At 73.6% G+C, this 14206-nt stretch overlaps 1 protein-coding gene across 1 annotated transcript; it reads left to right on the top strand.

Annotated features, from left to right (window-relative positions):
• The first annotated feature begins 11065 nt into the window (after nt 1-11065).
• Nucleotides 11066-12124, top strand: SSTR5 (somatostatin receptor 5). The gene has a single exon (XM_004457429.3). It carries the CDS (start codon nt 11066-11068, stop codon nt 12122-12124), a length of 1059 nt encoding a protein of 352 aa, XP_004457486.3.
• Nucleotides 12125-14206: the final 2082 nt, after the last annotated feature.

Here is a 14206-nt window from a genome sequence, read left to right as displayed (position 1 = left end):
GGACCGCCTTAAGTCCCCATAAGCGCCCGTCACGCGCCTCCTCGCCGCGGCCTCCCCGCGCCCGTGGGCGCACTCGTCTTGGGCTCGCTCGCGGTCACGCACGTGTTGGCCCCCGAGGGCAGGCTCTGGACGCCAGCCCTGCAGGAGGGCAAGGTGTGGGCGCAGGGGCAGGGCGCTCGCTGAGCCCGCCAGCCGGGCGGGGTGGGGAGGCTGGGTGCCAGGGGGCGGAGGGGACCCCCGGCGGCTGGCGAGCACCCGGGAGGGCGTCAGTCGGCCGCGTGCTGTGGCCGGGCCCCGGAGGTGGGAGGCTGGCTGTGGCTGGGTGCGGGCTCTTGGGGGGCTGGCCTGGTCCACCCGGCACCCGCCCACACCAGCGGGGGCCCTGGGTCACCAGGGACAGGGACGGCAGACCTGGGCGGGCGGCCAGCACCAGGCGGAGACCCCAAGGGAGCTCAGGAGCGCCCCGCTGCCCGGGCCCCTGCCTGGCCCCCCCACCCGGGCCCCTGCCCAGTCCCCCTGCCCGCCCCGCTGCCCGGGCCCCTGCCCGGCCCCCCTTCCCGGCCCCCTTGCCCAGCCCCCCTGCCCGCCCCGCTGCCCGGGCCCCTGCCTGGCCCCCCCACCCGGGCCCCTGCCCAGTCCCCCTTCCCGCCCCACTGCCTGGCCCCCCTGCCCAGCCCCCCTGCCCGCCCCGCTGCCCGGGCCCCCTGCCCGGCCCCCCTGCCCGCCCCCCTGCCCAGCCCCCCTGCCCGGCCCCCCTGCCCGCCCTCCTGCCCGGCCCCCCTTCCCGGCCCCCCTGCCCCGCCCCCCACCTGGCCCCCCGCCTGGCCCCCCGCCCAGCCACGCACGGCCCCCCGCCCGGGCCCCGTCCAGCCACGCCCGGCCCCCCGCCCGCCCCCCTGCCCAGCCCCCTGCCCGGCCCCCCCTGCCCGGCCCCTCCGCTGCTTCCTGCAAGGGCGCCTCCGCCGGCCCCACGGGAGGCCCCCAGCCGCCCCTCGGCCGTGCTCCGGGTCAGCGAGTCCCTGATGGCCCTCCTGTCCACTTGGCCTTGGTGGGGGCTCTGGCTCGAGGGCACCGCTGGCCGGGGGTGGACGACGTCGAGCAGCTCGGAGCGGGGGACCGAGGACCAGGCCACCTGCTGGTGCTCACCCCGTCGCTGCAGGGGTCCGCGGGGGTGGGGCTGCGCAGAGGGGCGTCTGGGCTGGAGGGGGCCGGGGTCCCCGGGGCGCAGGGCCTCTGGGGCCCACGAGGCCGAGCGCGGGCTGTTTCCGGGGCCCTTGGGGGCGGGGGCGGGCGGGCTCTGCGTGCGCCGGGGGCGGCGTGGGAGACCCAGCTTCGTCACGACGCGCAGGCGGCCTGGGCCCGGCGACCAGCTCGACCCCACATCCTGCTGCCTGGGGACGCGGCTGCCCCCGTCCCCCCGAGGCCCCACGGGTCCCTGCTCGGGCGGAGGGACAAGGCCAGGCCACATGGCGTCGCCCAGCGCGGGCGCCTCCCTCGCTCTCGCCGGCTCCAGCCTCACCCCTGCACCCGCGGCGGGCAGAGGGGCGGTGCCCCCGGAGGCAGAGCACGTGCCGGGCCGGCCAGCTGACGAGTGGGCGCCACGGCACCCCCAGGACTCGGGTCCGGGCGGCCCGGGGGGCAGCAGCCAGGCCCACGTCCCGGGGTCCTGGGTGACCTGAGAGAGCGCCCACTCTGTGCCTCAGTTTCCCCTCTCTGTCAAATGAAGATCCCTGTCCCCTCCCCTTCCCCGGGGTGGGAGGGTCAAGTGGCCGGGACTCATCCCCAGGCACACACGCTCCCACTCTTGCTCCCACACAGGCTCACACAGACACGCCCAGCCACACTCACACTTGCACGCTCAGGCACACATTTGCACACTCTCCCACACAGGCTCACACAGACACACCCAGCCACACTTGCACGCGCAGGCACACATTTGCACACTCTCACTCCCACACAGGCTCACACAGACACACCCAGCCACACTCACTCACACTTGCATGCTCAGGCACACATTTACACACTTGCAAACTCTCAACACACGCACGCACTCACACACCCTCACTAACACACCCATACACACTCCCACACATGCTCACACAAACACACCAGCCACACACACAAATGCACTCGGGAGAACATTTGCACACTTGCACACTCACACCCTCATACACTGTCACACATACACTCGTACACCCATGCGCACTTGCACATTCACACGCCCCTGCCCACGTGCGCCTCCCGCGGCTCCACCTGGCCCTCCCTCTCCACCTGGTGGCCTGCCCCGTCCCTCATCCCCCCTTCGTCCAGGGCTCGGGGGCTCCGGGCACGGGGTGGGCTGCCCCAGGCCTCCCACGGGGCTCCCCGGAGGGGAGGGCCTGGCAGCCGCCGGGCACCCCTCACGCGCCCCCCCTTGCCTGGCAGATGCAGCCCGGGGGCTGCTCCTTGTTCTGGGTGGCCCCCACCCCGCAGCGGGGGGCTGCCGCACAGCCTCGCCCGGGGCCCAGGGACAAGCTGCCCGCCCCGGGAGGCGGGGGCACCACAGGACTCGGCCTGTGCCCCCCTGAGCGCCCGCCCACCGCGGGCAGGGCCCCCCAGGCCTCTTTGGTCCTGCTGTGCCCTGAGCTCCCCGCGGCCGCAGGACGGGCCTCGCGGGGGGGCCGCACTCTGGGAGGGGTTGGCTCGGCTGGAGGACAGAGCGTGCCCGTGTGGCAGCGCCCGCGGTGTCCCCAGGGGAGCGGAGCAGCTCCCGGGCTTTTGAATAACCACGGGGCCCCTGGTGGGCTCGGCCCAGCCCCTCGGCCCCGGCTCAGGCCCCGGAAGGGGGCGCGGTGGTGGGGGCGGTCACGGCTGGCTCGGCTCCCTGGGGGGGCCTCCGTGGGCCGGCGGGGGGCGGCCAGCGGCCGGGGGCATCGGCCGGCCACCGCATGTTGCCATGGAGCCGGGCAGCGCGGCTCCCTCGCCTGTGCTGGGCGCACCCTCTGCAGAGCGGCCCGGGCGTCACCTCGGCTGATCCCGGGGAGGGGAAGGCGCCCGGCCCCCCGGCGCCTGTCCTCGGCCCTCGGGGCCCCCGGCTTCCTGCTGACCCCAGCACGCCCTCCCCGTGGACGGGCTGGGGGCTCTGGCTGGGGAGCCCACCGGGGTGCGCCGCCAGCCCCCCCAAGGCCTGGGCTCTCCAGCTCCACCGAGGCCTGGCCGTGGCCCCACGTGGGGTCACTGCCTGCCCCCCCGAGCCTGGGCTGGACCCTCGACTGGGCAGGAGGGAAGGGGCCGGAGTGGGTGGAAGGTTCTGGGTGACCCGGGGGAGGCGTCGAGGAGGGCCAGGAAGGGGGCTTTGGGCTTTGACGCCTGCCCGGAGTGGGCAGCGGCCGTCCAGGGGCAGGCAGGCTCTGTGGCCTCGGGGGTCTCAGGATGTCTGGGCCCCGAGCCCCTGGCATGCCCTCCGCCCTGCGCTCACCCCACCTCGGGGTCCCGGGAGAGGAAGAGCCGGGCCCCCCGGGAACCGCCCAGCTTGGGACCCTCCCTGGCCGGGGCCCTCGGCACCCCCAGCTGGGAAAGGGGTTTGGGGCTGGCCTCGGTGGCCACGCTCGGGGCGCCGAGAGGGGCCGGGCACGGAGGGGGCTGCCCACTGCCCGCGCCTGCCCTCTGGTCTGTCCCCCGCCCTCCTGCCCGCCCCTCGCCCGCGGCCTGGGTGGCGCCGTCCCCCCGCCTGCAGCGCTTGCCTGGCCGGGCCTCGGGGGTCCCTGGAGCAGGGCCGGCACTGGGCTCAGGCCTCTGGGAGGGGGGTCAGGCAGGACCCAGCACGGCCCAGACAAACCCCTTCCGGAAGGGTCTTTGGAAACCCACATCCCTCTAACAAGGCCCCGGGAGGGCGAGCTCTTGGCCAGCTGCTCCGGGGACGTTTGGGGTCCAGGGGCAGGACGGGGGGCACTCTGCTGGTCTAGGACTCACCTGTGCCCCCCAGACACCTGGCTTGGCTCCCAGCCGGGTGAGACCTCTCCCCAGAACTCTGCGTCCAGGCCTCCTTTCTGCTGAAGCCTGAGGAGGGGCAGATGTCCCCTGGGCACCCCGTGGACTGGGAGCCAGGCCAGCCGGGGGTGGGGGGCTGCTCCCACCTTGCCCGCCCGGGGAGGAGCCCACTCCCCTCTCATCCAGCGTCTCCAGGTCCCACCGGGCGCGGGGGAAGCGCACGTGTCCATCTTCTGGGCGGGCTTCCGGCGGGCGGCCCACTGCCCAGCTCTCGGGCCCGCCTCACGCTTCCGGCCCCGGCCGCGGACAGCCCCTTGGCCCCTGGGCCTGCTAGCGAGCCGTGCGGGGGTGAGGGGTGGGGGGCACGGGGCCCGGCGGCGCGGCCGAGCGGGCCCCAGGGCGGGCGCGTCTGTGCCAGCCGCCCCTCCGCCGCGAGGGCCAGCCGGGGCCGCCCGGCCTTCCCCACCTGGGGGGCAGCGGGCCGGGGTCTCCAGGCCCTGGGCCCAGACTCGGGCGACGGCAGCGGGCGGGGGCTCCCCGCCGTGGAGGGGCCCGGCCTCGCGGGGGTCGCGCACCCGCGCTGAGTGGAGATCAAGACCTGACCCAGGCAAGGGCGGTGGGCTGCACCCACAAGCCCCCTCGAGTCTCCCCTTTTAGCCAACAGGTTCCCCCAATCTTCACTGAGGCCCACCAAGCAGCCGCGCCCGGGAATCTCCGGCCAATGGCCGTTCTTCCGATTGGCTGTTTCTAGAAATTTCTGGGGGTGAAGCCATCCAGAATTTGTTCTTCTGAGCCCGTGGGGTCAGGCCTGGGCCCCGGCTGGCCCTCGCTGGAGCCGGGGTGCTGCTGGGAGGCCCCGCCCCCGCCCCTCCCCTCCCGCCTGCGCTTCCGGGTGGCAGTTTACCGCAGGCGGCTGTCACCTCCGTTCGGAGTTTGGTTTCTGGTCATGTGCCTCCCCTCCAGCCTTGGCTGGCGGTCGGTGTCCCTTGCACCGAGGGGGTTTTGTCTGATTCTTCCCAAGCAGACAGCCCCCCCCGCCGGCCCCTCGGGGACAGCCGGCCCCCTGCAGGGCTGTGCCTGCTCTAGCACAGCACAGGCGCTCCGGGGGCGCGGGTGGGCTCGGCCCCCCGCCCTTCCTCCTCCCAGGGGCAGTGCCCTCGTCAGCAGGGCGCAGGCCGGGGGGCCGCAGAGGAGCTGCGGGAGGCTGCTGGGGGGCTGCTGGGGGGCTGCTGGGGGCTGCTGGGGGGGCTGCTGGGGGCTGCTGGGGGACTGCTGGAGGGGCTGCTGGGGGCTGCTGGGGGGCTGCTGGGGGGACACTGCTGGGGGACTGCTGGGGGGGCTGCTGGGGGCTGCTGGGGGGCTGCTGGGAGGACACTGCTGGGGGGACTGCTGGAGGGGCTGCTGGAGGGGCTGCTGGGGGAGGCTGCTGGGGGCTGCTGGGGGAGTGCTGGGGGAGGCTGCTGGGGGGCTGCTGGGGGGCTGCTGGAGGGACGCTGCTGGGGGCTGCTGGGGGGACGCTGCTGGGGGGACTGCTGGGGGAGGCTGCTGGGGGGACTGCTGGGGGAGGCTGCTGGGGGGACTGCTGGGGGGACGCTGCTGGGGGAGTGCTGGGGGGACGCTGCTGGGGGAGTGCTGGGGGGACTGCTGGGGGAGGCTGCTGGGGGGACTGCTGGGGGGACGCTGCTGGGGGAGTGCTGGGGGTGCTGCTGGGGGGCTGCTGGGGGACACTGCTGGGGGGCTGCTGGGGGGGCTGCTGGGGGAGACGCTGCTGGGGGGCTGCTGGGGGGGCTGCAGCCAGGCTAAGGGGGTGATTTTCCACTTGCCCTGACCATTTTCCCGAGATCTGGGGCAGGGCAGGTGTCTGCAGGGGAGGGGTCCATGAGACCCCCTTGGGAAGGGCGGGGAGGGGGCTGGGCAACTCCTGAGTTTGGGGATCCAGCGTGGCCGGGACAGGGACACGTCCTCCCCAAGGAGACCCTTCTCCATGCCTCAGGAGCAGGCGCTGGCTCAGAGGCTGGAGCCCCGGGACCACCCCCGCCCCCCGGGCACGGCAGCCCTGGCCGTGGGGTCCCGACCATACCCTGGGGAGTCTCCCAAGTGCCCGTCCCCTTTGGGGTGACACCGGCTGGAGCGTCAGGAGCCACTGGTCCTCTGTGCAGCCCCCATTCGCTATGCCCCCTTGCTGGGCGGGGACCCAGGGACCCTAGACTCTCAGGAGGGCCCTGCAGGGACCCCTCTGCCCCTGCTGCCGGCAGGACCCCAAAGTTCCGGTCTGGAGACGGGGGCAGCGAGGGCACGGGGGGGGGGGGGCGGTCATAGGGTCACCAGACGGGGCTGCGCTTCCCGCCCCGCGAGGACAGACAGCGGGTTGGGGCGCAGGGCCCGCCCCTTGCCGCGGGGCGGCCACTCAGGCAGCAGAGCGCTCCCGGCCCCGCCCCGCCCCGCCCCGAGCGGCGCCCACACCCGCTCCAGCCCGAGGGCGCCCGGCCCAGGTGAGCGCCCGGCCCAGGTGAGCGCCCGGCCCAGGTGAGCGCCCGGCCCAGGTGAGTGCGCCCGCCGCGCCGTCCGCGCCGGGGGTCCCCGCGCCCGCCCCTGCCCGCGCCCTCTTGGCGCTCGTCACCCCCGCCCCCCGCCTGGGGTCCCGCGCGCGCTGCCCTGGGGCTCACCTGACGCCCTGGCCCCACCTGCCCCTTCTGTCCCTCCCCAGCCACGCCGCTCCCCCCATCCCTCGCCCCCCTCCCTCCGTCCTCGGCTGGGACTCCCTGGCGTCCGCGCTGTCCAGAGGGGGCGGAAGCGGCAGGGGGCTCACACCCGGCTCTGCCCACCGCCCTCGCACCTGACCTGCCCACGGCCGCGGGGCTGGCGCGCGCGCGCCGCCCGCTTGGGGAGTGCGGGGGAGCCCGGGAGCCATCAGAGGGCTCCCCCGGGCTGCGGGGGGCCGTGGGGGAAGGCAGTGGGCAGCATCCGGGGGCTCAGAGAGGGGGCGCACGGAGGGGGGGGCGCCTCACCTGGATGCAGGTGGGAAGGAGCCCCCTCCAAAACTGGAACCTTTGCCCGAGGGAGGCCCCTCCCCAGAACCGAGCGTCCCCACTGTGTCATGGCCAGGGGGCCCTTACCCTGCCCAGTGGCTCACCGGCCACTGCCTGAGCCCCCTGGCCTGCCCCTGGGGGCCGATGCTGCCCGCGGCTTTCCCGCCAGCCTCCCCGCGGGGGGGCTGCTGCCCGCGCCAGGCCCCTGGGGGCTCCCCGTCTCCCCGGGGCCTGGTCACTGCGGGCAGGGCCTGCCACTTCCCACCCTCTGCAGAGGGTGAGGGGCCAGGAAGCAGCCAGTGGGCAGCCCACCTGCGCCCCCTCGGCCCCGCCCCCCTCCACAGGCACCCCTGGACCCCAGGTCTCCAGGTGAGGCGTGGGCCCAGGAGCGCCAGACACGGCCACGGCCACCGCCTCCTGGGGCTGCAGGCTCCGGCCTCGTGCGCGGCGGGGACGGGCTGGGGGCAGTGGCCGGGCCACCCCTCTCCCCCGCCGGCACCGGGGCCCCTGGGAAGCCGCTGTCCCCTCCACTGCGGTGTCCTTCGGTCGCTGGGCTTTTGGGGACTGCGTGTGGAGCAATGCCTGAGCGCCACTGTGTACCCGGTGTCCTGCCCACCTTAGCGTGCGCCCCCGGCCAGCAGCTGCCGAAACCGGGGGCCGGCTCGTGACGGGCGCCAGCTCTCGTCCCCTTCCTGCTGGACCCCGGCCGGCGCCGCGCAGGAAGGAGCACGGGGGCAATTTTCCCATGAGTGCGTAATTTCCGCGACTAAAAAGGTCGCTGCTTCTGCATAATGGTCCTTGTGGAATTGTGTTCCGCTAATGGTTTATTTTCGCTCCCCTGGGCTCTGGGGCGTGTGTACAGGGGCTCGGCTGCTCTGGGCCTCAGGCTGTTTGGGCGCGTGGGTGCGGCCTGGGGAGCACTTCCTGCACCAAGAGGGGACTTACCCCAACCGAGTGCAAAGCACGGGGCGCGGGCCTGCGGGCAGCCCTGGGCCCCGGCACCGCCGCCCTCCTGGGCCAGCGCCCGCCCCGCCAACCCAGGCTCAGGGACCCCCCGACGGGCAGGGACCCTGGGACCCCGGGCCTCTGGAGCTGTGGGCTCCTCTCCCCACAGACTGGCTCGCGCCCCCAGCCCTTCCCTTTCAGAGTTCTTTCTCCACCGGCAGCCAACGGAGCTTTCAGAATGAGTGAAAATCCAACTTCTTTTAAAAATGCCCCGGGGCACAGGGCAGGCAGCCGCCTCCCTGCCTCCAGCGCAGCCTCCGGGCCACCCTGCCGGCACCATGCCCGGGGGTCTCGGTGGACCCCCTCCCCTCCCCTCCCGCCCTTGCTGAGTGGCGTGGGAACTGCCTGCCCGGCCAGGGGCACCTGTTGGAAGTGGGGCGCCCCGCGTGCCGCAGCAGGCATCGCGCCCACGTCAGACTTCCACCTCGAGCCGGGGGCGTTTTCGCCAACCCCTCCCCTCCCATCACAGTGAGGCCCCCGGGGCGGCAGAGCCGGCGCGGGGGAGCCTGCCCCTCGCAGCGCCCACCCTTGGGGGGCCCCCTCCGGCGGCCTCTGCCAGGCCCCGGGCCGCGGCGCTGGGCGGCAGGCTGACCCGGGCAGCGCGCTGCGGGCTCCCTGCCCCCCTGGCTCGTGGGCGCCCCCCCTGCCCTGGGCACACCGGGGCCGCCTTCCTGTCGTTTGTTCTGCTCGGGACAGGGCGGTAGTGACCCAGCCGCCCGACTCAGCTGCGCGCCGTGGCACCCCTCCGCGCCCCGAGGCCCCTCGCCGCCCCGGTGCGTCTCCCCGGCGGCTTCTCACGGGAACCCCCTGCCCCAGGGCCGGCCTCTGCGCGCCCCCAGTCCGCGGACTCTCTCTCCACCTGGACGCAGACCGAAGGCCACCCCGCCCTGCGGCTCACACCTCGATCCGTCACCTTCAAAACAGACCCCCGCGCGTGTGCTTCTCGGGCAGGGCGTTTATTTCATCATCCTTTCACGGCGTCTTACTCGAGCCTCCGGCCGGTGTTCTGAGAAGGCTCATGGCGTCCTGTTGCTTCTGCCCTCCCGCCCCCGACGTCCCACATTCTGTTTCCTTCGTGTTGATTTGCTGCGTGAATTTGGAGATTCTAGTTTTCCGACTCATTGGGAGCAGAGGGCTTCCTTTTTTTAAAAAAGGTTTATTTCTCCCCCCTCACTGTCTGCTCCCTGTGTCCACTCGCTGTGTGTTCCTCTGTGCCTGCTCATCTTCTCTGTAGGCGGCTCCAGGAACCGATCCCGGGACCTTCTGGAGAGGGAGAGAGGCGCTCAGTCTCTTGCGCCACCTCAGCTCCCTGGTCTGCCGCGTCTCTTACTGTCTCTCCTCTGTGTCTCTTTTTGTGGTGTCATCCTGCTGCGCCAGCTCTCCATGGCGTGGAGAGCGCGCCTTCACCTGGAGGTCCCGGGAATCGAACCCTGGACCTCCCATATGGTGGACGGGCGCCCAGTCGCTTGAGCCAGCTCGGCTGCCCGGGATTCCTTTCAGTACCGTTGGGATGGCTGCGCGCTCTGGGCTTGGCCCTTCTGGCCTTCGGGCTCTGCTGCCTCCTGGACCTGGGACCCCCATGGGACGTCCTGGCCTGAGCTGACTCGGGGGCACCCGGGTCAGCTGCGCAGGCCCAGGCCGGGGCCGCGCTGCTTTCCAGGGAGCCGCATACACCAACGGCCCTTCTAGTCCTCCCAGGGTTTTCTTAGGAAGCAGTGGGAGTGGAACCCAGAACCTCGCATGTGGGAGGCAGGTGCTCGGCCACTGGCCGTGCCTGCTCCGTGCTTGCTTTTTTTTCTTCCGAAGGTGTTCTGGAGACAGGTCTTTGTGGGACACGTCAACCCTACCCCCAGTGTTCGAATGGGGTGGCTGGGACCCCAGGGTCTGGCCCGGCGTTCCCAAGCCTGGGGGGCAGCCCCAGCCCCTGCCGCCTTCCCCGAAGTAGCACGGCCCGAGGCGCCAGCCCCGCCCGCCTCCCCTCCCCCGCTCGCCCACGGAGGCGTTTATTTTCTCCTGAGCGTCGCTCTTTTCATCATTATCCCAAACATACGCAAGAGCGCAAAAAGGATGCCGTGGAAACACAAGCCTGCCGCGCGGAACCTGCGCGCTGGCGCGTCCGTGTCAGCCTCGGCGCTGTCTTCCCCCGGGGCCCGGGCAGCCTGCCCCCTCCACCCGCTCCCCCAGGCCCCCCTTTGCGCCTCCTCGCCCACTGCTGGGAGGCGGGTGCCGGGAGGGGGCTTGATGCGGGACGGCACGCCCCCAGAGGAGCCCCAGGCCCCGCGCCCTCTCCCGGCCCCCGCTGTGCTCCTCGGGGGGGGGGGGGGGCAGGTGGGCAGTGGGCGCCGTCGGCTCCGTGCTCCGCCATTCGCCCAGGAAGGCTGCTGGACCACTGCCTGGGACCGGGGGTCCGATCCGCTGTCGGGGCTCCCGGGGGACGATGGCCCCAGGAGGCTGCCCTGGAAACCAGCCCCCCGTGCAAGCGCCTCCCCTGCCCGGGCCCGCGGGAGCTGCTCTGCCCGGGACTCTGCAGGCGAGGGCCGGGGTCTTGGCCACAGAGGGGCCACCAGGACACCCCCGAGCGTCCCTGCTGGGGCCAGCTGGGCTGCACAGGTCCCCCCGGCTCCACATCCTCGCGCTGTGCCTGTGGACCCTGTGGGTCAGGGAAGTCCCTTCCTGTGCCTCAGTTTCCTTACCTGCGAGGCGGGGACAGGAGACCGCCCCCCAGGGTCCCCCGAGGCCTCGGCGAGGTGGGGCGGACCACGTGGGGCAGGCTCTCGGGGACCCCGGGGGAGACCCGGCCGGGGACGCCCTCGGAAGCCGGAAGGCCAGCCGTCCAGCCGCCCGCCCCGGCGCCCCAGCGGCCCCCGCACCGGCTCCTTCCTCTCCCGACTTGTTTTCCAAACAATTTGCTTAACGCGCCTCCCCGGAGCGGCTCCTGAGTCACCCTGTTTGCCGTGCGCCCGGGGAGGGGGGGCACGACGCCCCGCGCCGCCGCCCGGCTAATCGCTCCCCGCGCCCGCCCTCCTCCTCCCGCAGAGACGCCGCCGCCCGCCCCGCGGCCGATGGAGCCCCTGTTCCCGGCGTGCGCCCCCGGCAACGCCTCCCCGGCGGCCCCCAGCGGCAACGGGACGCCGGCGGGCTGGACGTCGTGGCCGGGCGCCCGCGCCGTGCTGGTGCCCGTGCTCTACCTGCTGGTGTGCGCCGCCGGGCTGGGCGGCAACGCGCTGGTCATCTACGTGGTCCTGCGCCACGCCAAGATGAAGACGGTCACCGACATCTACATCCTCAACCTGGCCGTGTCCGACGTGCTGCTCATGCTGGGCCTGCCCTTCCTCGCCACGCAGAACGCCGTCTCCTACTGGCCCTTCGGCGCCGTCCTCTGCCGCCTCGTCATGACGCTCGACGGCGTCAACCAGTTCACCAGCGTCTTCTGCCTGACGGTCATGAGCGTGGACCGCTACCTGGCCGTGGTGCACCCCGTGCGCGCCGCCCGCTGGCGCCGCCCGCGCGTCGCCCGGCGGGCCAGCGCGGCCGTGTGGGGCGCCGCGCTGCTGATGGCGCTGCCGCTCGTGGTCTTCGCCGACGTGCAGGAGGGCTGGGACACGTGCAACCTGAGCTGGCCGGAGCCCGTGGGGCTGTGGGGCGCCGTCTTCGTCATCTACACCTCGGTGCTCGGCTTCTTCGGGCCGCTGCTGGTCATCTGCCTGTGCTACCTGCTCATCGTGGCCAAGGTGAGGGCGGCGGGCGCGCGCGGCGGCTCGGCGCGGCGGCGGCGCTCGGAGCGCAGGGTGACGCGCATGGTGGTGGTGCTGGTGTCCGTGTTCGCCGGCTGCTGGCTGCCCTTCTTCCTGGTCAACCTGGTCAACCTAGCCTTCGCCCTGCCCGAGGAGCCGGCCTCCGCCGGCCTCTACTTCTTCGTGGTCATCCTCTCCTACGCCAACAGCTGCGCCAACCCCGTCCTCTACGGCTTCCTCTCCGACAACTTCAGGCAGAGCTTCCGGAAGGTTCTGTGCCTGCGCAAGGGCGCCGGCGCGGGGGACGCGGACGGCGCGGAGCCGCCACCGGACAAGGAGGGCCGCCCGCGGGAGGCCGGGGGGCACGTGCGCAGCAGCAGGCTGTGAGGGCCGGGGGGGCGGGCGGCGGGCTCCTGCCGGCGGGACGCTCGCCCGGACGCTCCGGCGTCGCGGGTCGCCGCGGTGACGCGTGGCCCCTCCCGGCAGCCCTTCTCCCAGGAGGTCCCGGTTGGGGGGCTTTTGGGGGTGTGGGCACGACAGGCACGACTCGGGGACCCCGCCTGCTCCGGCCCCCCGGGTGGTGATTTGTCGCGGGCAGCCCCGGGAGCTCTGCGTCCGTGGGGCGTCCTGGGGGCCGCGCCCCGCCCCTCACCGGGCCCCCTCCTCGGGCGCGCACAGCGCGGCAGGGCCCCTCTGGGCTCTGGCACCCACCCCGCCCGGCCCCTCCGAGCCCTGGAATTGTGCTGACATTTGGGGCGGCAGGTGTGGCCGGTCCCTTGGCAGAGAGGGGTCACTGTGCCTCCAGAGCAGGGGATGGAGGACGCTGTCCCCAGCTGCCTGTCCTCATGGGGACGCTGCCCGCCACCCCCCCCCGCCCCGGTGCCCAGCCTGGCCGCAGCCTCTGCTCCAGGAGGCAAGGCACGAGGGGGGCTGGGTGCGGCAGGAGTGGGGGCGCCAGCCCAGGGGCAGTGGACGGCCCGTCCCTCCAGGCGCCTGGTCCTGCGTCGGCGGGGTCGTGCCGGGCATGCTGGGATTGACGCCGCCTGGGGGCTGAGCGCAGGGGAGCCCCAGGGACGCCGAGGGGAGGCTCCTGGCCAGAGGCCGCGACGTCGGCCCAAGGCAGGGAGTTGCAGGGGAACACTCCGGAAGCCGGGGTGAGCTGCCGCCCAGCTCAGATAGCAGTGGTCTCAGAAAGGCGGGGGGGTCTGGGCCGGCGGGTGCCACCACACCCGGGGCCCGCCCTGCCCACCCCCGGTGACGCCTGCCCTCCTGCACGCCCAGGCCAGGCGGTCCCCGGGCCCCTCGGGGTCGTGGCCTGAAGCGGGACCAGCCATGGGGCGGACCCCGCTCTCCCCGCCGCCTGTCGCCACCCGCCCGGGACCCTCCCCCAGCACCTGGCAGAGAGGGGGGGCCTGAACCAGACGACCCTGCGCCCCGGAACGTCCTGGAGAAGAGACGCTCGACTCGCTCTGAAGGTGCACGCGCATCCCGGGCCCCAAGCGCCGGCAGTGGGGGCCACGCTGCAGGGGTGTCCCCAGCCCCCGCCCCAGAGAGCTACACAGTCTGCAAGTGGTGGGCGCGAGGCAGTTTGAGGCCCTGCACGTGCCCAGGGTCGGCTCAGGGCACAGGACCCCCTTTCAGGGGAGACTGAGGCTGGCCCCCGGAGGCACCCCACCTCTCCGCGGCCCCTGGTAAGGCCGAGCCACCTCCATGATGCCTGCCATGCTGGCTGCTCCCCAACTGGGCAGCACAGGGGTGCCCAGCGAACTCCACTGATGCCCAGGCAGGCTGGCACCCTCTCGCCACTGCGCGGCCCTGCCTGGCACAGCCCCGGAGCAGGCACGTCTCCTGGGAGAGAAACGCCGGGAGCCCATGGCGGTGCCCACCTTCCCGGCAGCTGGGCCAGGCCGGAGTGGGGGTTCAGAGCTGGAAGAGCTCCCCAGCCGAGGGAACAGCGAGCATGGTAGCTCAGAGGCAAAGGACAGCGTGCGCGGGGGCCCTGGGCCGCGGCCACGGGGGACCAGGGGGACGGGGAGGGGGCCCCAGGGCAGGCTCCCCCAAGCTGCAGGGCCGCCGAGGGGCCGGGAGGAGCGGACATCTGGAGAAGGAGACGCCCCCGCGCTGCAGCCCGAGCCCCCTGCCTGGACCGGCTGCGCGATGGCAGCCGGGGCGGGGGAAAGGGGGGTCAGAGCAAACATCCTGGGTGGGGAGCTTTACGGCCTGTCACGGCTGGACGGGTTTTACTGGCCCTGGAGGCCACGGCGCCTCCTCTCAGGCGGGGCTGGGGGGTGCCAGGCGGGGGCTCTGTTTGCCTGGGCAAGCGGGCGATGGCGGGAGGGGCCGAGGGGCAGCGCGGGTGGTGGGGGACGGGGTGGGGGCAGGGAGGGGGTCGGAGGTGACGGGAGTCCGGGCAGCAGGCGACTGATGGCTCCCTGAGTCGTTAGCCCACCATGGGGAAACTGAGGCAGG

The sequence above is a fragment of the Dasypus novemcinctus genome, chromosome 23 (assembly GCF_030445035.2).
Source record: "Dasypus novemcinctus isolate mDasNov1 chromosome 23, mDasNov1.1.hap2, whole genome shotgun sequence".
NCBI classification, from domain to species: domain Eukaryota; kingdom Metazoa; phylum Chordata; class Mammalia; order Cingulata; family Dasypodidae; genus Dasypus; species Dasypus novemcinctus.
The sequence above is the reverse complement of the archived record's forward strand: the minus strand, read 5'-3'. Positions and strand labels throughout refer to the sequence as shown.